Source organism: Macrobrachium rosenbergii, chromosome 44 (genome assembly GCF_040412425.1).
Source record: "Macrobrachium rosenbergii isolate ZJJX-2024 chromosome 44, ASM4041242v1, whole genome shotgun sequence".
Classification (NCBI taxonomy): Eukaryota; Metazoa; Arthropoda; class Malacostraca; order Decapoda; family Palaemonidae; genus Macrobrachium; species Macrobrachium rosenbergii.
Window position 1 is genome coordinate 23,681,348 of NC_089784.1, and position 26,389 is coordinate 23,707,736.

Below are 26,389 nucleotides of genomic sequence, written 5' to 3' on the forward strand. Positions count from 1 at the left end.
TTCTTGTTACTGATATCTTACTGAATCTATCGTCGTTATGTATGTCACGTTGTCTTACCACTTACTGTACATCGTTGCCCCTTCTATCAAGGAGATAAATGATTTGCTATTAACTGAGTTATGAAATCTGTATATTTATTACTTTGAATCTTACGTGATAGTTTTGACCGTAAAGGAATTCACTTTAGATTATCCGTATACATTGTTTCTAAGGACTTTATCATAAGTGATGATTACACTTTCTGACTTGCATTTGCTATATCAATTTTCTTTGAATGCAGATCTGTCTGATTTTTGCTTCTTATTTTAAAGAGACTGATATTGATCCAAAGCCCTTGCCTCAGTTTGAATTAGACCTTTGTGGATGCATTCACCTGGTTATAACTATGCTGAATCAATTACTCATTTTAAACATTCCCCTACCACCTTTTCCTTGTTATTTACATGTTAATTTTTTGTTTCCATTTTTAGCTTTCTGAAAATAAAACTATTGTGCCGGCTTTGTCTGTCCCCGTCTGCACTTTACTCTGTCTGCCCTCACATCTTAAAAACTACTGAGGCTAGAGGACTGCAAATTGGTATGTTGATCATCCACCCTCCAATCATCAAACATACCAAATTACAGCCCTCTAGCCTCAGTAGTTTTTATCTTATTTAAGGTAAAAGTTAGCCATAATCCTGCTTATGGCAACCATATAGGATAGGCCACCACCGGGCTGTGGTTAAAGTTTCATGGGCCACGGCTCATACAGCATTATACCGAGACCACCGAAAATAGATATATTTTCGGTAGCCTTTACTATACGCTGTAGCGGTTGTACAGAAAACTCGATTGCACCGAAGAAACTTCGGCCTGTTTTTTTACTTGTTCCATTTGTGTTGAGTTACGGAATTACCGAGAGAGTGATACTCATTATTAAATAGAAATATTACCTAAAAGCATAGAGTATTCAAGAGGTAATTAACCCTACATATTGCCACTCCTGAGACAATTTCGCATTACCACAAGCCACTACCCTAAAGTATGATACAAACTCACGCGCGAGCATACATACACACACATATATGTATATATATATATATATATATATATATATATATATATATATATATATATATATATATATATATATATATATATATATATATATATATATATATATATATATATATATATACACAATGTATTTCATGCATAAAAGTTTATATTGGAGGAATATTTTGAATTTTCAAAATTCCAGTTAAACGAAAGAAAACGTAGCCATCATTACATCACCAGCAGAAGAGAGCATTTATCTGGAAAGAACAGAACTATTTTCCCCGTCCTGGTTTCACATAGATTTGTGTGTTAAGTGATAACGACAAACAGTTAAAATTGCTCTTCAGAGATTACGGTGACACAAGTAGTTGTTTTCAGTTTAATTCGCATAATACTAATAGAAAAAGGCAATTATATATATATATATATATATATATATATATATATATATATATATATATATATATGAAGTAATCAACACCTAATCACTTATGCAACAGTAATAAATTTCTGACTCACAGCGGGATCGAACCCAGGTATTTCAACTGACAGTGGGGCCCTTGCTTTTCAATTGAAAGATGTGGGTAAAATCCTAATGTAAGTCAGAAATTTATACATACATATATATATACATATATATATATTATATATGTGTGTGTATACATATATGTATATTATATATGTATATATACATAATTATATATATATGTGTGAGTGTGCGTGTAAGTATGTATGTATATTTATATATATATATATATATATATATATATATATATATATATATATATATATATATATATATATATATACGTATATACTAGCTGACCAACCCGTGCTGTCCAGGGAATACTCTGAAAATGACAACCAATAAAGTCTCTCTCTCTCTCTCTCTCCTCCAAAACACACCCTATACTCTCTCACTCACTTCCTCTCTCTCTCTCTCTCTCTCTCTCTCTCTCTCTCTCTCTCTCTCTCATTAAGATAGTTGCTTCATTTACACTGCCCAGCATTTTTGACATTTTTATTTTACCCCTTCTCACCCACCTTTCTTATTGTGGCTGAACTTGGACTTAAAGGGCATCGGGAGTGTCACTATTCATCTCAGCAACCTCAAAAACTATGGATTAGACACTAATATCTGTCATTTTTTACATTTTATTTTTCACCCATTCTCTCCCTGCCTTCTTACCGGGGCTTAAAAGGCATCAGAAGTGTCACTATTCATCTCAATGACCTTGAAAACTATGGATTAGATGCTAATATTTATTGTTTTCGGTTATTTTTACATGTCACCCCCTTCCCACCCCTTCTCACCCCCCCTTCCTACCGGGGCTGAACTTGCACTTAAAGGGCATCGGGAGTGTCACTATTCATCTTGGCGACCTCAAAAACTATGGATTAGACACTAATATCTGTCTTTTTCTGTTATTTTTACATGTTCCCCTATTCCCACCCTCACCCCCTTTAGTGCCAGTGATGTCTTACCCCACAGTATCCTTTTCCCCAACAGTAAGTCATATATATACTAGGTTTGGTTGAAATTACTAATACATTTCAGAGTTATGCTGAAACATACACATACACACATCCATATATACATCCATTTATATATAATCTGTATATACATATATGCACACACACACACATATATATATGCATGTGTATATAAAATCATCGCTTACAACGCCGTGCAACGCAAAGAGGTACTGTAAAATTCTGATAGTCATGTCTTCCCTATGCTTTATCTTCCACAGATCTCCAGTCGTCTGAGTCTTCCAACCACTCTGGTGTCCACAAGCGGACACTATCACGTACTATATAATCTCCACGAGGAGGTGCGAAGGACATGTTCAAGCCATTTCCGCCTCCTCTTTATCATTATCTCATCTACATATGAACTTCAGTAATTTCCCCTCATGTTATCATTTCACACACTATTCTGCCATCTGACTTCCCATATTCTTCTCAATCCCAAATCGACAAAATCTTTTAGATAAAGTTCCATTGCTATATCGTTGTTCACATCGGTTTAGCAATACAGATAGTACTACGCTGTCGTGTAATCTTATTTTCGTAAGCAGTTTTAATCTATTTCATTTCCAAAGTTTACCCACCCTGCCCATTCGTTGAATTACATTTTTTTTTATTTACCAAATTCCAGCAAAAGATAATTGTTCCCGAATATCTGGAAAATTCAAAATCATTAATCCTTTCTCCTTCTAGAAAAACTGCACCCTTTGCACATACACTGTCATCATTACCTCTGTTTTTACACTAAGCATTTCTTCACGTCTGCACAAGAACTCGTGTTCAGCAATTAAGAAGCCGCCACATTTCTCCAGTTTTATCTCTTTACACAATTATAGGTCTAATTCCGATGAAATTGCTTTATTTTACTTCATCTCTTTCTTATGTATATAATTTTATTTTCGGAGTCTAAATCAACGTAAGTATAAAAATGGTCTCAATCCAAACGTTCAAAAATGCAGATGAACATCAAGGGCAGAAATAAAAAGGTAACACAAAATGTACCTTGTTAAATAAGATCAACAGTAAAATAAGGAATGAATGCAAACCAAGAGAAAAGTACGAAATAGCAAAAATAAAACTGAATGAGAATTACATATTACAGTGGCAAAGAAACAAAGAAGTGTTAGACCATGCAAGTCATCAATGACTGAGCAAAAACAGATGAACTTTAAAATCAATAATCAGGCTTAAGTGAAATTGCATGTTGAAACTTTCGATAGGAGCCATTATACTTTAATTCAAGCAATTCTAGAAAATTAGTTATATGAAGAGTCAACTAATAATAATTTTAAACATTGCTTTAGTTCTTAAAAATCTTTCGAGATTGTGTTCTTTCAACGATTCAAAGATAATTTTCTTTCCTCAGCCAAACTATATTTTGTGTGGGTTCATAAAAATACCAGTCCCGATCGTTCCTAATATCACATGCAACAATTAACAAATGAGACATGGTTTACAAGAGCATCTCATCAAGAAGCAGTTATTAAAAGCAATACACAATGATACTTGTAATGTTGCTTCAGCAAGAATGATTAGTCATATAAAGTTCATATAATTTTACTACAGAATATTTTTCAAACAACGTTGCATAGCAAAACTGGAAAAAAGTTCATGAGGTGAGATAGATTGATTTTTGAAAAAGTACTTTTAAATCTTTAATTCCTGATGATAGACTTTCAGTAAACAATATTGTGGTATCTTTATAATAAGCTCTTCCCTCGCGTCAGCCACAATTGCTCCATATTGCTACGAAGAATTTTGCGCCCAAAAGCATCACATACTTATGATCGCCGTATCATTAATTGGTTGTTTTGTAGTGTAACACCAAAATCTGACGGCGGTATTTTTCTAGGTCTTGAATGCGCTGATCGCACGGAGGCAGCGCAACGCGCGCGGAATCTCCTGCTATCTCATTTCATCTTCCTGGTATACTATTTCAGGCACCTAAGTAAGCCATCATTAGCCCCATCAAGCGGGCGCCATTTACTTGTCATTCACAGCTTACATATTTTTTTTTCTGGGGTAACTCATTCTTCCTATTATTGCCGTTTTAGATTAGGTATATCTTCATTTTCTTCTTGAATTCCTTTAGTTTTTCATATACATATTCATCTATATATCCGTGTTTATTTTTTGAGTACCCCTGGCATGTGACTTTTTGTCATTTTAAAGCTTTCTTGAACAAATTGTTCATTAGTGCCTTGACTATTTTTTTAATAGATATATCTTTCGTTTGCGTGTCTATGGCTGGTCCTGTCAATCTTTTTCTTCGCATATCCATAAAGGGACCACTACTTGCGTAAAATTTAGCGGGATGCAATAGTACCATAAATGAGAGTACATGTTTTAAATAAAGCGCGCGAGATTCTGATTGGCTGGCGGGAGAGTGACGTCACTCGAAACGCTTGCGTGCCACTTGTTTACAACCGTTCCCAGCCCCACGTGACCTTGCCTACTAAGATGGAGTCCGTCGCATCAGCTACTTCGGTCACTCTCGTCTTTTTTCGATGAAATGGCTGCTTCGTTTTGGTATTTATGTGTGGTTAGTGCGCGGCAGAGTGTACGAAAATGCAGTGCAGTGATTCCTGCCGGAAAAGGACGGTGATGGTAGCAGTAGTGGAGGTAAATCGACTAAAATAGTTGGTGGGTGCGTGTTCATGGGTGTGTATGTGTGTGCGTTTGTAGGTGTGTGTGTGTGTGTGAAAGATTGTTGCCTGCCCCCCCTCCGCCCCCTCCTCCCCTCTCCGACACTACCTTCTCACCCCTCGTCTAGATCACCCTCCCGTTCCTCTCGTGCTATCTATTCCACCCCTCTCCCTTCCCCATGCCACCTCTCCCTACCCCGAGAGCTAAGTGGCTCCCCTTGCAACTCCTCCCTCCTACCGCTACTTCCCTCCCATTGGGCAGCGGGAGGGGGAGGAGACCAAGACCAACGTGCAGGGGGGCGGACGGGGGTAGGTGTAACGGGAAACATTGCGGCGTAGTAGTTATTTAGTCCCCACAACATGGGTCTGATCTCACGTCACTGTGCCTACCGTTCTGCTTCTTTCCATATTAATGAAACGGACGTGAAAAATGACGTTAGAAAGAGGATGTATTAGTGAAAATCGAGTGGTAGTCGTTATTCATACGACGTGGTGGACTGACTACCACCACCAGGCCATCATGTCTCTAGTCTCTCCACCCCCTTTTTAGCGGTGGTCAGTTTTAAGGGTGGTGGTGTTAGGGAGAAGACATCATCGGCGAAGTATTACGAGTATTAAGCAGTGGAAGCCCGATGAAGATGTATCTCAACAGACGACTTTTCAGACTGGGATTACCCATCAAGTAGGTTCGGGTGAAATGCAATGTCTGTGGAGAGTGTTTCTGGAAAAAAAGTCTTGTGTTTGGGTGTGTGCTCGTCCGTGTGGTGTAGGGTGTAGGGCTGGGCCCCCGGGTCCATTGGATCGAGGGAGGAGGAAGACGGGTCTCGTCGTCGGTTGTTTTGACTGGGGTGGCGGAGGGAGGGAGGGAGGCGCCTCTAAGGGTTGCGCAATTGCACCTTCATTGCTGCTGCTGCTACCGGCCAATACTTAAAAAAAAAAAACCTGCCCCGATGTCCTTCACATGTTTACGTTCTAACAGCGATGATGTTTGGAATAACATTCGATGTCCTAATGCTGTCATATACTGCGAGGCAGTCGAAAGAAAGTCTGCTCCGTCAGGAGGCTTAAAAGGGGGTTTGTCTTGGCTGATGGTGGCAGGACAGGCGTAGCAATTTTGTTTCGTCACAGGTGGTGTATCAAACCTCGTCGGCCTGCCTTGATGGTCGCATTTTCTGTCTATATTGAATTTGACTGTTGTTCATGTACATGTACAATGGTTGCGACACTCAAGACTTGGTAAAGGAGGAAATGAAACTATTCAGTGGCAAGTAGCCAAATGATCAGTATCGGTTAGCCTTTGAAAGTGTCAACATGTGCCATGTAGGTTAGGTTAGTTAAGTGTCCATTGTATATATTAAAAAATAAAAACAATCGATAATACAACGTGGTATTGAAGCATTGTAAAATAATATTTAAGATAAATTTAGGCCATTCCAATAATGTTGGCTTTACTAGAATTGAATCAGAATTTTGCAATAAATATAGAGGAACATATTTGCCCAGTCCTATTAGCAAACTTAGACAAAATCTGGAAGACAGTTTTTCCTTCTGTCTACTACGCTAATCCACTCTTCACAACAGCTGAAGGGATTTCATTCAAACTTCTAACAATGTAGGTCAAGCTGTCATGAATAGGCCTAGCAATGAATGAAGGGAGATTGTGTGGCTTTCTGACGGAGGGCACCTACCTTGGTTTTTATTGGATTATGCAAGAACCTTCCCTAACGGTGAAATCATGCGACCAAATTTTGAAGTATATTTTTGTACACAACTTTATCCTTGGCCATAACTCTTGGACCATAGTTGATAGTGCTTTTGATATTGGGCTTGCACTTTACTTTAACATCAGGGTTAGTAACCTTTGAATTTCGACCATTATTTTCTCAAATTACATAAATCTTGTGATTGATTGATTTGTGGCTATTAGAACTGGCATCACAACTTGAGGAGCATTTTTTTTTTACAGACTTTTCTTGGAGAAAATGGCCTGAGCTATCTGCCTTTACAAGAGCCATAATTCTGTTTTTCCTTTTCTTCTCTTTTGGAGAAGCCAGTTTCCAGTCAGTAGAAGATATGTTGTTTTAGCCATGCTTTTGATTATGAATTCTGTTGTAGTGCTGTTAAAAATTGAAACCAGTGTTTCAGTTATTAATTCAGTTAGTGAGGAAGCTGTCAAAATAGTCACACTCTTTAAGTAGCCAAGCCCAAAAACTTACTGTGATGTTATTTTTAAATTTGAGTGCTGCAATTCATATATGCATAAGCTCATGGGTTCACCTGTTAAATATATTGTTGGTTTAAGAAACTTTCACATAGGCATAAGCTATGGAATTTCTTCATGCTATTCCTGGCTTTTAGGCCAATCTTCACATATTCTCTTCCTTGTTGGACTTGCTTTTTAATGTGGTTCAGGAGATGTTATGCATCCAGTATTGTTGATGGTCTTACAGATTAAAAAATTATCTAACGTTTTTTCTTTATATATAGTTTTTTCAAGAGATTTTGTCATTAAGCTTAACCACATGTAAATGAATAAGATATGTGTCACCTAGACCCATCCTCTTACCCATATTGTAGTTGACTGCACTTTGAGATTGTGTGATTGGATCTAACTTGTTAGCCTATGTGTGCCACTGAAAATTACGCTATGAACAGGTTAATAGTGTGGATGGTCAGTACAAAGTTCATAATTTTCCAAGAAAGGCGAGATCTTGAGAATATCTGCTGGAAAGAAATATGTTTATGTTCATGGCCTTGCAATATCTGTTGATGCGAAGTTCATTGGAGTACTTTAAAGGTTGCCTTAAACTATTTGCTAAATGTTATGGGAATATGAATATGGAAGTTTACTTTCATGACATAGAAAATAAAGAAGAATTTGTTTTGTCTTTCAAGCTAAACTGATTTTAGTTTTTAATACTGTATTTTCATATATATTTAAGCCAAATTTTTTTTTTTTACTACATGCACTGTCATGACTAGCAGTGTTTCCTGATATTAACCTCTACAGTATTAATTTCCATATATGGGCACCAAGTCCAAGCAATTAATGGTATGTACCACTTTGCAGTAATGTCTGTCAGTTACAATTTCCACTCTAGAAATTTTCTTATGGAACTTATAAGCCCATGTATATTAGGAGTGTTCATAATTTTCTCATCAAAGAAACAAGTCATAATTACGTATCAATAAGTAAACTTATAGGTCTAAGCTATTGGTGGAAGAAACAAGTAGGTGTACAAGACAATATTGCTGGAAATACTGTAGCTAAATTTGCCTCAATACAGCATCGTGGTCATTGTCCAGTACAGTACAGTTTGTTCCACCATATATTTTACAATAAGCTAGGTTTTCATTGGTTGTTTATCAAGTGAAAATATATAACAATGCAGTTAAATTTTTCCCAATGTCCAAACTGTTTAGAAGAATTACTGAGTGAATGGAAAGTGTTTGTGAGATACCTATAATTATTTGTAACATATTTAATTACGTAGTATGATACTGGTAATCCTGGTTGTCAGTAGGTCTCTTGGTAGATACACACATGCATTTTAAGTTGCTATCTGTTATAAAAAGGGATCATGCAAATATAATACTTATGATTTATATCAATTAGAATGTTAAAAATATGGCCCTATACCTTCTGTAACTTTGCAAGTACGGTATGTGATATCTTTGATTGAAGCTTAAATATCTTATTTTTCAGGTTGTGGTTGTAGCTATGGCAGCTGATATTCATGATAATGTTTCTGAATTCCCGCCATAATGCTGTTGAAGTGTCGGCCCCAGCCATAATGATGTGCCTCTGTTATATACTGTGTAGTGACAGTTGCAGCAGCTAAGAAAAAAAAAAAAAGAAAATGTAACGATACAGTTAAATGGCAGTTTTTAGTTTTGGTTATTGTAGTGTTTGTGGGATTTGTGCACAAGCTGTGAAATGAAATTATTTTACTTGGATGGGTGTTACCCCACACCTGAGAAACATCTGTTGGATGTAAATATGTTTTGGTATGTAGAAATTATTCCGAGACGCGATCAAATTAGAGCAGCTCAACAACCATTTATACAGCTTCTTAGTGCAACTACGGTCAAAGATTTTGAGCTTGTTATGCCTACTGGAGAGTTTTAATAGTGATATCTGGCATCTAAACACATACAGTACGTGACCTTTGAAAACCAATGGTTTTTGGTGTCGTCACTGGTTCTTTCAAGAAAAATACTTACATGTTACATGTATAAACACTTGTTGTTATTGTTGTTGTTGTTGTGTGGCAAATGTCTAGTTTAATATTTTGCTAAGATAAAGAGGAGAAAATATTGAGACATTTGATTCGGGCCTTGTGGAAAAAAGTAAATAAAAAGAAAATTAAAAAGGTCAAATTAGTGTGTGCGTGTGTGTATTTAAGAAGTGTCCCCCTTTACTCAAGTGATCACACTGCAGTTGCTTCAGGTCAGAGTCTTTGTGTGGGGGGCGCTTTGTACCTGAGGAGTGTCAACCATATCAGTAATTTCTAAGTCACTATCTTAAGTTGAATCACGAGCTTCTAGCAACCTGTTATGCCCTTTGTAATTTTGACCCACTGAAACTGGATTCCTGCAAGATCTTCAAGCTTTGCAAATGTGAATATCTGCCAGTCCTCAGCTAGACTGCCCTTGCAAGTCGAGGTGTGAGGCTAGTGAATGGGGTTAAGGTGTTAGAAGAAGAAAATTTCTTTTTATTTTAGGATATGATCCTAAAAGTAGTAGTAGTTTAAGAAAAAAAAAGTGCTTCATTCTTGTGCCTACAGTGACAGTGTACAATATTAGAAAAGGGTAGGCCTTTTAGAAGTTTTTATATGAAAGCTTTCAAGTATAAATCAGTATTGTCCCCAAAGTGTGTTGCAGTGTCAGTGTGGAAATTTATAGGAATATCCAAAATGTCTCTCAACAAAGTGCGCAGCTCTGGCTCCTTGGTCAACAATGATGACATCGTCAAGAGTGGACATCTGAAGAAGCTAAAGGTATGACCAGTTCAAATTTGTTTGTGCTCAGTTCATGAACTCTGATAGGTTGACTGGTCACACAGTTATAAATACAAAATACTATTTCTAAACTTCAGTTAGTGCATTAAAATCCCCTTGGTAAATATTAGAATTTATTTCAATTTATATTTTTATTCAGTTTTTCATTTGAACTTTTAAGGTCATTGAAACTTATTTTTTCCAAAGATAAAATTATGAGGAAATTAATCTTCCTCATAATGTCATATTTTCATTTTTGATACCATTTCCAAAGATTAAATTATGAGGAAATTAATCTTCCCCATAATGCCATATTTTCCTTTTTGATGCCAAATTGTTTAAAAAGTGACTGAATTAAATTGAAAGTGGGTTAGTTTAAAACTATACAAAAATACAGATTTTCATTATTATATATACTTGTACAATTAATCAGATTTGACATAATAAATGTTTGAAAATGGGTTAATGTTTATCTGGTGTACAGTAATTGGCTATCCAGCTGCATTTCATATACATGTGTGCTTTAAGCATTTGCTTTATGCGGTAACTGTAAAAGAGTAATTAACAACCAGTGTAAAGCATTGTTTTATTTTTCTGCCCATCATTGATGAAAGTGCTTTGCCTTTTTTGTGTTGTCATTATTTTTTGTTTCTTTAAATTTTTTAACTGTGTTGCTGTCACCCACGGTATCATAGAGCTTCAGTTTCTTTCGTTCCTGGAGGAGTTTATGATCAAGAGAAAGGAAGGCTTTGTGTGTGCTTGTTGACATGTTATTGTGGGGGTCTATGTTGCATGTTTTCTTATGGTATTTTACCACAAGGGTATAGTCTTCATCATAGGACAGGTTGGTTAAAGTAGGTTCTGTGTCCGTTTAGGAAAATATGTGATTTGGGAACAGTATGGTAAATAAAGAAAAACAGTCTATTATGTTTCACAGAAATAATAGAAGCCTTTGACACTGAATAAATTGTCGAGAAGAATCTCCCACTTTTTCCACACAGGTAGAGAAGAATTTTGCCTTTTTTTCAAGTGTTGTGAAGAGGCTCCATCTTATGAGATTGATGTAGGGTGAAGGTATGCCATTGTTGAATCCTACAATATTTTTACCTCCAGCATCTGAAAACAGATGTTCCTGTTTTGTATAGTAAGTAGAATAAAACAAATGGTCTCGGTTGCCTGAAAGTGACTCTGACCATAAAAAGTTTTTGATTGACTTTTTTGGATCAATAGTAAATAACAACATTCCATTACATAGTGCTAATTGGGGTAAAAGAATAATAAAATGAATAGACTCGAGTTTATGGAATAGTTGAGCCCAGTGTTCAACAAGAAAGAGTTAGAAGCTACAGTACCTGCAAATATAAGCTGCTCTCAAAATCAGTACCTCGCTAGTATGTCTACAGTATATGATAAATGTCATCAGTTACTCCTACGACAATTTTGAAGTAAATCCAAATTGTAGTTAGTGCCAGGTTGTTTACTAGATTAGATTTGCATCAGGAGGAACAGAGTACAAAGGATCTTCCAAGGTGCAAAAGCATTTCTCATCCCAGAACAGGTATATACTTGAATAGTGTACTGTTATGTAGTTTAATATGTAGTGCATACTCATCTCCCCTGATGCAGAATTTTCCAGCCTGGATAAAGTGTTTCTAACCCCCCAGAAATCTTCAAATCAGGAAGATTGATATCCATGTTCTTTCAACTTTTTGAAGGTAGGAGACTTGATACAGCATGGAGAAGGAAATTTATCTTAGAAGTATTCAACGATAGGCACCTTCCAAATAGTCACCTTCCAGGTTTAGCCTACAGTAATAGCATCACAAAAGGTTAAGAGAAACTGGAATCATGTATTTGAAGAGTTAAGGAAAAGATAATTTCTGAAGAGAAAAATCATCCACTTACAAAAGGGTACCTCTTAATTTCTGAAGAGAATAATCTTCCACCTACAAAAGGGTACAGCAGGAGGTGACTAAGGGACATCGAAGGCAAGAAAGGAAACTGTGGTGAGGAAAATGGATATCATGAGAGTGAAATGCATAGAAGTAGTGTTCTCAGCTAGAGGTGTTCTTATAACTTGAAGTTATACAGAGGAGGAATGGAACTATAGTAGAAGCAGCTATTTGTTAGTGACTATTATTGTATGATAGTTTAACAAGACAACTGGGTCATTTCCAGCCTCATATGCAGCTGACATGAATGATTAATTCATAGATGAAAGGTAAAAACTGTAAGAAGACCATTGGAAAGCCAGTCAAGAAGAGAGATAATGGTACTGTATATGACACGAATCGGTGCACCTTGGTACGAAAAGGTTGGGGCAGTAAAGTGATATTGTTGCGTACAGAAATTTGGTGCTATTAAACCCTGTCAAATGCCTTTTGATGTGTGTACAGCAGTGACATGAGAGTTCCCCTTCCCAGAACATGTAAAAGAGGAGAGATATGTTATTTTGCTTTCATCTGAAGTGCTGTAATGAAAAGGGAGATAAAGCCAACTTAGTTTATGTATCTTGAGAGTTGTTTTAGCATAAGTACAGGGGTCGCTGGCTTAACTTTTATTTTGCACTTTCTCTTTCCATTGGCTAAACTTTTATACTTTCCTCCTCTATCCTTTTCTTTTCCTTCAATAAGTCATTAGTGTATTATAATTTTAAAGTAAACAACACATTGTACTTCATTATTCCCAATTTATAACATAAGTTAATACTAGATGTTAATTTTCCCATACAGTATCTGTAAAGTCCATTGAAGTGAACCACTGCAACTTGCATGAATATTTGAAAACTGCTCACACTGCTGTGAATCAAATTTATAGTTTGGACACACTCTCCCTTCCCACTGGTATCTCATCCTTTGTCAGGTTTTTGCATGCAGTATTCTGTTAATCTCATGCTGTTCTTATTGAATCACTCATTATTCTGGATGGTCCTTGGGGCTTTTCCATTTTTAACTTCTCAAGGGGTCATATTGATCTCATCAGCTGTTGAATTTTCTATTGGTCTCTATTCTGCCAGTATCCTCCAATTATGTTCAGAAGATTTTCAAAACATTGCTGCCTTTCCGGTATCTGTTTTCATCTTTAATTTCTCTATTTCTTGATTTGTATACTGTGCTTCCTTTCCATTTTATCTGAGGTACTTGACTATCGTAATATTTTGTCTTCCCTCTGCTGTGTTTTGATGGTTTCCATTTTTTCCCCAGCTCCTCCCTCTTTCCCCTGTCAGCTAGCCTAGACATAAGTCATAACGAGTAAAGGTTTGATTTTAGAATTAAGGAGGTTAGGGATATGTATAAGTTTTAATGATTTTTATGAAGTACGTTATATTGCAACAGCTACAGAATTTCGGAATTTTTTTTATACTGTTTGGAATTTGAGTAACCTATTTAATTGTACGAAATTGTTAATGAAGAATTTTCACTTAGCTTAAGTCTTCAAGTTTGGTTTATAATTGTATAAAGTAGACCACCCAAAGTGCAAAAGTAGTTTATTAGGCTTTAAAGGGTACAACTTCTTCCTCCTCAAAAGACAGTACATTTGTATTCAGGAAGGGAAGGGGAGGTAGTTTGCTTGAAATCTTAATGAATTACTTTTTGTACTTTATTAGTTTCTAATTATGAAATTTAAGAAAGATTTCGATCATAGTTTGACACAATAGTCTAGAAGGAAGTGTAAACCAGTTGTTAATTGGGGTGTTTCATCATATATTTATATATGTAAAATGAAAACATTGAGAAGGGGGGACATAAAGTAATTTGAGATGCTAAATTGCAATACAGGGCTTTAAAGGTAGTGCCACATTAATTTAACGGTCTGTAGTACAAGGACCTCTACCCTAGTGTTTTTGTTGTCAATTCTCAGCCAGTCATGATGTCTGAACAGTTGGAAGAAAGACTGCTTTATTGGGAAATTTATCATGCTCAGTGCCTTATAAAGAAACAAGGAAACTAGAAGGCAGGCCTAGACATATTTTTGCATGATAAATACTGTACTTGAATAGGATGATTGAATAATTTTCATAAGAGAGCCTTTTTGTTTTTACAGTACTAGTTGCTGAAATGAAAGCTTAAATAATATACTATGGCTACAGCATTAAATATACTATGGCTACAGCATTAAATGGGTATTTGGCCTATTTAGCTTAGGTTAGCCTAAGCTTCTTTCTTTTGCTATTACTAGTGTAAAAGGGAGGAATTGCCTTGATGGATAAGGCTATGGGAAATTATACCTAGAAATTATGCTTTCTTAACTGAGTGCAAATAAGTCAACTTCAACCAGACACTACCTCATCCTGTTTTGAATTTTGAAAGAGGGTTCTGCGGTATGTTTATGTTTCCCACAGGAATTGATAGAAATAGCATGTTGAGTTACCAGTGTGGTGCCACCTTAAGGAGTATTAGCCTATTTGCTGCAGTTATACCTGTACAGTATACAGTATGTTTCAGATATACATTTTACTAAATGTACAATACTTTTAGGTTGGGATTGTACTGCAAATTGCATACAGTTTTAGAAGGCAGCTATTAGTTTACATGGTGTATGAAAGCTGTACTTTTAAAAATGTGGAAAATGGTTCCCTATGTATTCTTTATATGGATTGTTTTTGAAAGGGTTGGGCAAGTTACAGTATTTCTGACTTCTTTTTTGTCTTCAGTGATAAGTTTTCTTGTTCATAATTTTTGGATGTTTGAGTAGGCTACTTTTCCTTAACTGCTAAGATACCATATATACTTGATGAAAGTGGCTTGTGTCTACCATTTTTGAGAGGGAAGAGTTTCGTATCTTTTTGTGTTGACAGTTCTTGTACCACATGAAATTTTTTCCCATTTTTAGATATTGAATGTGTGACTCCACTGGTGGCTTTATAATCATCATGGGTCTTTTGTTTTTTTTTGGGGGGGGTTAGATTTTATTTGTTGCTGTCTGGGTGTAACTGAGGTTTTTTGGAAGATACAATATACAGTGCTTGAAATAAGAAATTCATAGTCTTGGAACAGAATATATAGGAGAACAAGTTTGACTTTGCTTAGATAATTTATATAGGCCTACAATATTTGTTAGTTGAAGTGAGGTGAACTTTTTATCCGTACTTGGTAATATGTGATATTTTAATATTTTGCAACTAGCATGACTGGACATTCAACTTTGCATGATGGATATAACACGGCAGTATTTTATGTGTACTGCATCAGTATACAGTCTACTAGATTTATTTGGATTGTATGCAAACACTCGTGTTTAATGCTGTAAGTTTTAATTTCATAGCATACCTTTTGCCATCTAGCTGCTCAGTCTTTATTGCATAATGAGTGAAGGTTAGGATTAAGGTTTTGAAGTAAAATTCCCATGGTCACAAAGTGTTTCTGCCACATATTTTGTTTTTAGAGAATTAAACATATTTTTCAATGTGTACTTGCAAAATCTCATTTACTTACTGCAAGTAAAACATTTTTGCCCAAATGAATATCTTTTTGGTTTACAGTGGTTGGGAATAAAAATCTTAGATAGCTTGGTTTGTAGCAAAAGCTCCCGTACCTGCTATAGCCTAGAATTGTTTTACTGATAATGAAAGAATAATCTCTTCCCTTGCTCTAGTTTACTACCTGGTACTGTTGTATTTATATTTCAGCGTACAGTACCTTTCTAAAGATTTGGCCTATGGGTACAAATGTAGATTCACCGTTTTAAGAGTATAATGAAATAGAAAGGTCAGCATTAAGATGTTGAAATTTTTATGGCCTGTCATGATATATATCAAATGAAGGCTCTCAATAGTAAATATTGTATGTGCAGTAGATAATAAAAATATTTTTCATTATATTGGGATTATTTATTGGTAGTTTTTTTGGGGGGTAAAAGATGCACTTTTAGAACATAGTGACTAAGATATTAAATGAAAGGTCTGTATATGAAGTTTGTGAAATGGAAGTTTAAAGAAGCTTTTGCTATTTCTCCAGTGTTTGCTCTCACATACTCCATTGTTTCCATATCCAGACTAAATGACAAAGTTGGTGTTGAAATTTTGATATCATGGTGTAGCTTAGTAGATGTAATATTACCATAGAGTGCACCTTTTACCCATTACATAGCATACTGCAAATAAAACATTTCACCCCATGTACTCATTGCTGAGGAAGTGGGAATGAATTTTTGGAATGGAATTTTATTTTAATTGTGATGAAAGCTACTTAACTTCCTAATAGGTTTTATAAAGTCAGTGTAGGATGTTTATTTTTGTGATTTAGTTTCATAGTTTTAATAATGTCAATGTGCACACCTACCTGTCTGCATCATTTGTCTATGAAAAGTAACACAGGGCATGACTCTAAGTGCATATTCTAATAATATCAGCATTGAAATGCTGAAGTTACTGTGGCTCTTGGCAGTCTTTTCAAAATGGAATGGTTTCAAAAAATAATCGTGTCGTACAGGTCATTCAAATTGAAGGTATCTAAGATCCTTGACTAGATTAGCCAACAGAAAATGTTACTTCATCACTGCAAGGCTGGAGGGTCATTATAGTAAAAATACAGTATATTATATATATTCATAAATGGTCTTCCTGTGTTTAGCATGAAAATGGTAATTTAAAGGGTCTATTGGCTCCTCCCAGTGTAGGTGTCTGTGCTGGTGCATTAAGGTTTTTTTTTCTTGTAGTTTATTAGTAGCTTTGATTTTACTGTGGTGTACAACTAGTGCTACCTATCAGCAACATTTATTCCAGGGCTGTGAAACCAGATGCAAGTTCCTTGATGATTAAGTAAATGCTGAGATCAAAGGTAATACATAGAAATTTCAGTGTGTTAATTGTTCTTAAAAATGTGCATGTTGCACATCCAATGAAAGCTCTAAAAGGAAAATACTTCACTCTATCCCATATGAAAGGGTACTGAAAATTACAGATAATGGAAGTGAACTTTAAAACCTTGTTCCCCCCATGGTGAAATGCTGATACTGAAGTCATAGTGGAAATAATTGATTAAATGTAGTAGAATAGGAGATTACTGATGGCAAGTGATAGAGCCTGCAGGGTTGTTTAGTGAGACAGTATTTGTTTAGAAGAAAACACTATAAATGCAGGTGAGCTTATGGTGATTTTGGCACCACTGGTTACTGGAAAGAAAATAAACCTATCCTTACCATAGTTACCTAATATATTTGATTGATAGACGTAAATAACTGCTGTGCTGTGTGTGGGAAAATTAGCAGGTTGTTTTGTTCCTTGTAGCTAGTTGCCCATGTCTGATGTGTAAGTGTTCCTGGGATTGGTATTCTTCTGTAGTTTATTTGCAAAATATATATTGGTGTACCTTTTAAGTATATTTTCATAAGATTTACAAAGGTACTAAATAATATGGAGTACAGTACAGAGTAAATGTTTGCAGAGGTATCTATATGGGTAGGTTTAGTAGCTTATATCGTCTTAGGCAAGTCTTGGCATACATCTCTGAAAAGTAGCTAGTCTTTGTTTTAAGGGAACCCAACCCACTCAGTTAAAAATGGACTTGTGTCTTTGTCTAATTTCATATACTATACATACATGCATGCACATTTGTTAGTAAAAAAAGAACAGTTGCAAAGGAGAAAATGCTTGAGCAGCACCTTTGTCAGCAGTGTTTTATTTATTTATTTTTATTGCAGCTAACCTCATTTCAGAACATGATTGGCATAGGATAAAAGTTTTGTTGTTTTTTTCTCTTTTAGCCTTTACATAGTATTTGCTGGCAAGACCGCACACACTGCTAAATTTGACTCTAAATCACAAGCACTACAAACACCCTTTATGCAGTTGGAAGGGTGATGTACGGGACTGGATATAAAAAAAAAAAAAAAATTATTTTTCATCACATGTATTCTATGTGCATGCTAGCCTTACGTGCTTCCTACCCGTCCCCCTCGTGCGTTTTGCTTGCTTGCAGTGTTTGTGTGCTTTTCGTCTAATTGCACACAATCTTTGCAGGAGGCTTCGCTACAGCAAAAGGCTGAGGGAATGGCTCAGGAAGCCCTGAGGATGTTAGATCGTAGGGTAAGTGTTTTTTTTTTTTTGACTGTTGATTTTTTTATAATGAAAACTCACTTTGTTGTTGTTAAAATAAGACAGAACTTAATCATTATTTTGTAATCATTATTTTATAACTGTAGTGAATGAGTTGGTATAAACTAGTTTTTATATTTTTAAGAATAATCCATTTCATTGAAATTATTAGAGCAAGTAAAATAATAATAATGTACCTTGATTGTAGAATTAATGTAGATTGATTGCTGTACTAACGTTATTTGATTTTACATTCGTCAAAGCAAATTGCAAGGAAGGAGAGATCTGAAATACTGCACAGGGGAAAGGAAACTGTTGATTATGCTGGTTTTCTTGACCTTTCGACAGACTAATGGTTTGGGAGGTTGAAAATTGTATACAGATGCCAGAAAGAATTTCCAGAGAGCAAGTACAGTATTTAGATGATACAAGGTCAATTAGGCTCCTGATTTAGCCCAGAAGACAAAAGTTAGTAATTTTCCAAATCGGTGTACTAGATCCTACTTCCAAGTTCCTTTTTGAGTTTTCTTCTAAGTGGAAGCACTTTTGAACGTTTGCAGGCATTTCAAAATGAAAGTCTGTACTTACAGTGGAAGCATGTACAATATATGAACAACATTGGTTGAATTGTGATGTCATATTTTGTTGTCTGGACTCAGTTCTCTATTGTGTTGGTGTAAATTGCTGTGAGCTGAGTTGGTAGTAAAGAAAGTAGTGGGATGAATGTAAGCATTGGAACAAATGAAATCAGAAAGTATCAACGGGTATAAAATAAAAAAAAAAATGGATGGTGGAAATGACTGAAAAAAAGCCATAAAGAAGACAGTTGGAGCGTTCGGTATGTAATGTCGATTGAAGTAAGACAGTTCCTGTACATGTTTCTGGAGGTATTGATGTATAGAAGGAAAGAAATATCTGGCACAGTATAGACAGCTAACAGCTTAGAATGTACAGGTAGAAGAGGAGGAAAGCTTTAGCAGTAGGAGGCAAGAGTAGTGATGATGATGATGATGATGCATGATTAGAATCAGAATCTTAATACAGCCGATGGAAGATAATGACAGTACAATTGGTGAGAAGAATTAGGAAAGAAAAAAAAAATATGTTAAGAAGGCCAGTGTTCTATAAAAAGTGAAAGTGGAAACTTGAAAACTTACAGAATGGTGGAGGCAATATTTTGACAATTGACTACGTGAAGGCAATGAATAGATTTGTATGATGTTGACATCATGACCAGTAGAGGTATGGCAAGGTTATTGGAGCCCTTGGGATGATGAAAATGGGAAAGGAAAAACGAGGAGTTATCTAAAAGTAGCAAAAAAAAATCAGTCATTGATGAGCTGGCCAGAGTATATTTAAATGGGGAAATGGATCAGAAGAGTAGAAAGTTAAAGGTTAAAACGGGAAGGTAAGTGAATGAAGAAATATGGTACTGTAATCCCATGTTGAAAATGAAACTTGAAAATAGCAATTTTAACTTGGTCTTTGTGGGGCTACAGTAACCGTACACCAAACTCAAATAAGGATAATTTTTTTTATTTCTTCCAAAATCAAATTTGAAATATGATTTAAAGCACTTAGGAACAGGCACTGCAAAGCAATGTCAAAGCTTCAAAACGTATGTTAGAGAAAAATAGGAAATGAATACCAGTCAGGGAATAATCAATTGTATCACAATATTGCAATGTCTCGTGCATGACGTTATAGGTAAGTCCGTCAGACGTGTGGCCAGCACAGATATACTTTCGAATTATAATTATAATACAGCTGGTAGGGCACTCGTGTTCGATGGTCTGCCAGTGGTTGTGAATATCGTCTGGATGTCTTTTTACTACAGCAGGAAAAAGAGTGACTGCTTAGATATCCACTGTGCCGGTGATCTTTCTGAGGTCATGAAGTCTACTGGCATTTAGGAAAAATTTAACAGGATAGGAACAGCGTAGAAAATTTAATTGCTGGAGAAAGCGTAGTGAATCAATTCTGTAAGGTTAATCGTTGGTCCCAGGATGGACTCGTTAACAACTGCCTGCAACATTCATTTATCGAAAAAAAAATTTTTGAAGGATTTTATTTAAATGTCTCATAGGAAAACCGCTATCACTGGATTTCCGTTACTGAGAGAAAAAGAGGTAAATGGAACTTTTACAGTTGTTTTTCGGTAATAAGGGAATGGCGGAAAAATAAACAAGAACGGGTAATTGGGGAAGGGGTTTGCCATGCTTTCACCATATAGGCTAGCCTGCTTCGAAACCCTTACGTTAGGAGGTCGAAACCTGAAGGGTAAAAGTTTTGTATGGTGTGTAAGAACAAAGAAAAGTTATTGACATGAATTAATTAATTATAACTTTTTGAGTCATACCTCTCGAATCACATTGGCGTCGTCGAAAGAATTTGCTGACAAATCAGAATTGCAAATTGGAGCAATATAAATGAAATATTTTCACAGCTAAACGAGAAAAGACCAAAGGGAATGATTGAAAAGTACTAGACAGAAAGCAGTGCAAGCAGGGACTGACGGTATTCTGTAAAGAATCTAGTCTGTTATGTAAAGTGAAATGCAGATGATGAATACAAATGGAAGATTAAAAGATTTAAAACATCTGAGGTTAACTATTTTCATACTTTTTGTGAAGTAAGAGAATTGAAAGGATGGTGGATGTTGGAGTGAAATTGGGAAATGTTACCTCAGGCAAAGAGGTGGATCTAATTTTGGAAATAGTTTATTCGTGCGGAAAAATGGAGGACAGTTGGTTAGTGAAACGTTTATAATTGACAAGTGTTTTGCTGTGAGCTAGGATAGGAGAAAATAGAGGAACTGGTAAAAGATTCTAAAAGTGATTGCAAGAAGAGAAAGTACAAAGCAGGTGTAAAGTTATCAGGGTAAAAGGACAGGGATGGAGCGTCAAGTGGTAATATGGACAGTACACTTAACAGATGATGGTATGATGAGAGGCTAGTCACAGGATAAGGAAAGTTGATATTGGGATGGTTGAAAGAAAATTGGAGGCATGTTAAATCTTGGACATGGCTCTGACCATTGTGTTTTTTTCTTTGGACCCACCTCCCTTCTGGGGAAATGGTTTAATGTTTAAAAAGCGTATGTAGGGGATTAATTGCCTTTTGAGAAATGTCAGGACCACTCTATATATAAATATTAATTTTACATAATTTTCACCGCTCTGCAATTATTGAGTACACCATTCCTCCAGCATAATTTTTATTTGATAATTTACCAACGCTAATTCAGCGCCTTTGTAAAAATATACTAATGAGTAAATCCCAAACAGTGAAAAAATATATTAATGAGTAAATCCCAAGTTTTGTTTGATAGAAACAAAAGGGTGTGCCATATTTAGGGTGATAACCTTTTTTTTTTTTTTTTTTTAGTTTTTTTTTGTGGAATTCGGCACTAGCATTGATTTTGCTGAATATAGTGTATTGTTAAGAAACTGGAATGGTCTCAAATTGTTATTTGGAGGCACCTGCATGATCAAATCCTGAGCCTTTGAGGAAACAGATTGGAAACAACCATATTCCTGACTGAATCATCATGGTAACAGGTAATGGATGTAAGAATAGAGAATGTTGGCTTTCTGTGCAAGGTCAAGTATTGTCTGACTGTTCTCTAATGGCCAGAATACTTAGAAATGGCGGTATACCGTTTTGTTTCCATTTCTTTTTTAAAATAATGCAAGGAACTAAGCTACCGAGTCCGATACGATGAAAATAAATTACATTATATATAAGAGAGAGAGAGAGTAACCGTTTTGGAGCGCAGATGGTTGCAAGACAAGGAAGAGTTACGCTTTCACGGCTGTTTGATATTTTTATATGTGGATTGATGAGGGAAGTCGGAGAAAGGGCAGGAAATACAGATGAAAACTTCTAGGATAAGAAAATAGACATAGTTAATAATCAGAAATGTAAGTTTCATAAAGGGAAAGTGGATCATGTTTACAATAATATAGTGTTGAGTGATGCTAAGGAATAGAGGTTGCAGATTGATATAAGAATTTCCCAGTGATTGTAAGAGGTGTTTGTTAAAAAGTTATGCTAGTAAAGAGTAATTTTATGAAGGAAAAATAAAAACTAGGAAGATTAAGTAACGAATAATATGGCAGCTGGGAATGATTCATATAAACCCTTGATAGTAAATGTGACCAGTAGGTAGTATTATGAAGTAAAGGATTTTGTTAATAGAGGTATCTTGGGAAGCAAAGGTGAAATGTAGTTTTGGGATGTTGAGGGAATGCTACTAATGGAATGAAACCGCCATGTTGAATGTGAATGAAAAAATAAAGAGCTGTTCAGTTGGTGACAGCACACACAAAGTGACAAGAGGTGGAAATGTGAAAAATGTGGGGTATGATCTTTGTGTGAAATTACGACTGGTTAGAGGAAGGGCTCGTTTGGTGGACCCAACCGAATCCTGGAATAGAAGAATCCTAGTAGAGAACGATTGGACTGTGTGCAAGATAATGCCAAGTGAAGCATCATTAGATGTTGAAGAGCTATGCAAATGTGTAAAATGTCGATGTTTAGAAAATTTCTGCTCTCGTGAATCTCAATCTACGAACGCCTTATTGTGTATATCCGAAATCAAGCAGGCCTGGGTTACAGATTTAAAGTCCTTTCAGTTCCACCATAAGCCATATGCTGGTTTTTACCCAAACCTGCAGAGTACCACAGTCCAAGCAAAATTGGCCGTGCATTGCAATTCGCACTCACCGCTTTTCACCGGTGGTTTGTCTTTGTTGCATTGCAGCTACACTAATCAACCATTGTGCTTTCGGGAAAAGTTAATTTACTGGATATTCTTCCAGACGAGCCAAGATGGGATGACAAATGTCGTTTCAATTGACCGCGTTTCAGAACGCAATTCTAACTCAATGTGTCACCGTGTATCCATTCCTAAAGTCAGACTAACATCATTGCTGCAATAATCTGTACAAGTAATGTTCGTAGCAAAATTAGGGGTGCCTCGACTAAGTACTCCTCACCCTCTGAAGGGTGGAACCATTCTATGGATGTCCTCTCTCCATTCCCAAGAAAACCCCCTCTTTAGTTGGTAACGTATGAGCGAAGGGCAAATGAAGTGGAATAAAATTAAATCCTTCAAATAAATAAAAAGAGTAGAGAAACTTTGAACAAAATATGCCAGTTGTTTGGTGTCGGTTGTTGCTTGCATTTACCATTGCAGTATGACCTAGTCTCCTAGAAGCACATGATCATGATGGGGTTTCGTAAAGTCCTCGGTTACAACTGTACCTTGAATAACCCCCCCTCCCCCCGCGCCGTGAAGAGTGCCCAAAATGCTTTCGTTTAACTTCCTGGTCACGGATAGCTGTCTTCCCAAGTCTGCACAAGATATTTGCAACTTTTATTTGGTTTCAGAGTCAAGGTTCAGTCGAGTTTTGATTTATTTTAATTTTATACTTTTTTTTTATATTACTCGTACACCATATACCTTCGTTGATATGTACCCTCTCGCACCAATTAAAGTTAGGAAAAGAAGTAGGTTAGTCTTTAAAGGGATGGAAATTGTCGAGTAGAATATGTAGGTTAGGAGATTTTGCATGTTCGCCTTTACTTTTTTAAAAGTTCCTGTGTATTTAGTGTATATGGTAGATATGCACATCTTTGGCAATAATATAATTACCACCTGTACCACCTGACTGTGGCTTTCAAAGTACATTTTCATTGTCTTAATGTTTTTCAGATACGGTGTAGATATTGTTTTTCAAGTACGGTGTAGATCATTTTATTTAACTCGTTTTTAACAAACTAGGATCATCTTAGAACTACCATGATAATGATCATTTTATTTAATTTTGATCAAACACGGTGCTGAATTAAATCGGACCGCTATCAGATCTTGCTTTATAGTTAAAGAATTAGATCATCATCAGCATCCTCATCATTGCTATTATAACCCCCCACCGCCTAAAAGGTTGAAGGAAATAGGAAAGGAATTTATATTTCTAGCTGTCTGTCTGTGTCCGTCCGACTTTCACACGTCTTCGCTCAGCACCGTGTTTGATCATTGGTACATTCGAGTGATATTTCTCAACGCTTGCAAGTACCATTATCATATGGTAGTTCTAAGATGATCCTAGTTGAACAGTTAATAAGGACGAGTTAAAGTTGACCCAATGACACTGAATTTTGCTGAAAATCTGAGTGGGACTGCCCTTGTAAATGATTTTGGTTTGGACTTTACATATGTTTTAGTTGATGTACATGTAGAAGGCAATTATTTTTTTGGGGAGGGGAGTGGGACGGTGGGTTATTTTTCACCAGAAAATAGTCCAAGATTATTTTGTTCTTCCTTTCAATCGACAAGGCAATTTCATGGGATCGACACACAGTGAATTGATATAGAACGTGTGGATGTAGGTAGTGATAGTCACCCATGCTGGGGATGCGTCGTAGTGATAGTCGCCCATACCAGGGATGCGTCGTAGTGATAGCCGGCCATACCGGGGATGTGACGTGGTGATAGTCGCCTATACCGGCGATGCGTCGTAGTGATAATCACCCATACCAGGCATGTGTCGTAGTGATAGTCAACCATACTGGGGATGCGTCGTGATGATAGTTATCCATACCCATACCGGGGGTTCATTGTAGTGATAGTCACCCATACCGGGGGTGCGTTGTAGTGATAGTCACCCATACTGGGGATGCGTTGTAGTGACAGTCATCCATACCGGGGATGTGTGGTAGTATAGTCATCCATACCACGGATGTGTGGTAGTGATAGTCACCCATATGGGGTTGCGTCGTAGTGATAGTCGCCAATATGGGGGATACGTTGTGGTGATAGTCACCCATGTGGGGATGTGTCGTAGTGATGGTCGCCCATACTGTGAATGCGTTGTAGTGATAGTCACCCATACCGGGGATGTGTCGTGGTGATAGTCGCCCATACCGGGGATTCGTTGTAGTGATAGTCACCCGTACCGGGGATGCGTCATAGTGATAGTCGTCCATACCGGGAATGCGTTGCAGTGATAGTCACCCATACCGGGAATGCGTTGTAGTGATAGTCACCCATACCGGTAATGCGTTGTAGTGATAGTCACCCATACTGGGAATGCGTTGTAGTGATAGTCACCCATACCGGGGATGCATCATAGTGATAGTCGCCAATACCGGGGATGCGTCGTAGTGATAGTCACCCATACCAGGGATGCGTCGTAGTGATAGTCGCTCATAGCGGTGATGCATCATAGTGATAGTCGCCCATACAGTGATGCGTCGTAATGGTAGTCGTCCATACCGGAGATGCATGGTAGTGACAGTCGCCCATACTGGCGATGCGTCGTGCTGATAGTCGCCCATACCGGGGATGCGTCGTAGTGATAATCGCCCATATCGGCGATGCGTCGTAGTAATAGTCGCCCATACCGGCGGTGCGTCGTAGTGATAAGTTGCCCATAACGGGGATGCGTCGTAGTGATAGTCACCCATACCGGGGATGCGTCGTGGCCTTACCTACAGAACCGTTAATTTAATGTTATTGATACTCTTCCTACACGTCGCTGGATGAAACGAGCGTATTTAGTTGAAGGTTATCGGATGAATGTAGGTTGATGCCAGGGTTAGGTAAAGTGATACCCGAAATGAATCTGTTTTAGTGATACCTGAAATGTATCTGTTTTCAAGGCCATTGGGTTTGAAATAGCTAGAGACCATATTACTTGAATATCATTTGCCCTCTTGGTCGTGGTTGTTACGGTTGTGTTTAGGTGAATAAAATGTTCATTTTATTCAGTTATTCAGCGATCAGCTGGTTGTAATTAGTCATACTGTAAGGAGTTTTTGTATTTCATGTTCTTAATAAAATGAGTATTTTGTCATTTGCTCAACTGTAGTTACGTAATTCCGATGTGTTAATGCTGGTTTCCCTCTAGTAAATTTAGTATTAGTAATTACACTAGGAACTTTTCGTTTTTGATGTAATTAAGATGTTCTCATTTCATTTTCATTGAAGGTTTATCTTCTCGACTTGATGGGAACTTTGTGACATTACAGTACATTCTCTGTTTTTATGAATTACCATCAGTGTCAACCTATTAGCTCGTAAGATGTCAGTTTTATAATTAAGAGGAGAGTAAATAACGACTTGAGTAACAAG

At 36.6% G+C, this 26,389-nt stretch overlaps 1 protein-coding gene across 33 annotated transcripts in view; it reads left to right on the plus strand.

Moving 5' to 3' along the window:
* The first annotated feature begins 5,004 nt into the window (after positions 1 to 5,004).
* The window catches only part of chico (insulin receptor substrate 1 chico), a 182,111-nt gene continuing 160,726 nt past the window's right edge, over positions 5,005 to 26,389 (plus strand). For 8 of the 33 annotated variants that reach the window (XM_067087976.1, XM_067087993.1, XM_067087980.1 and 5 more), the window contains exons 1-3: positions 5,014 to 5,191; positions 8,921 to 10,214; positions 18,175 to 18,240. In XM_067087976.1, coding sequence (XP_066944077.1) covers positions 10,050 to 10,214; positions 18,175 to 18,240 — 231 coding nt within the window. In that variant the 5' untranslated portion in view covers positions 5,014 to 5,191; positions 8,921 to 10,049. Of the gene's footprint in view, positions 5,897 to 6,114; positions 6,343 to 8,920; positions 10,215 to 18,174; positions 18,241 to 26,389 lie in introns of those variants that run through there. The other 25 variants (XM_067087977.1, XM_067088005.1, XM_067087989.1 and 22 more) reach the window with 9 other exon arrangements.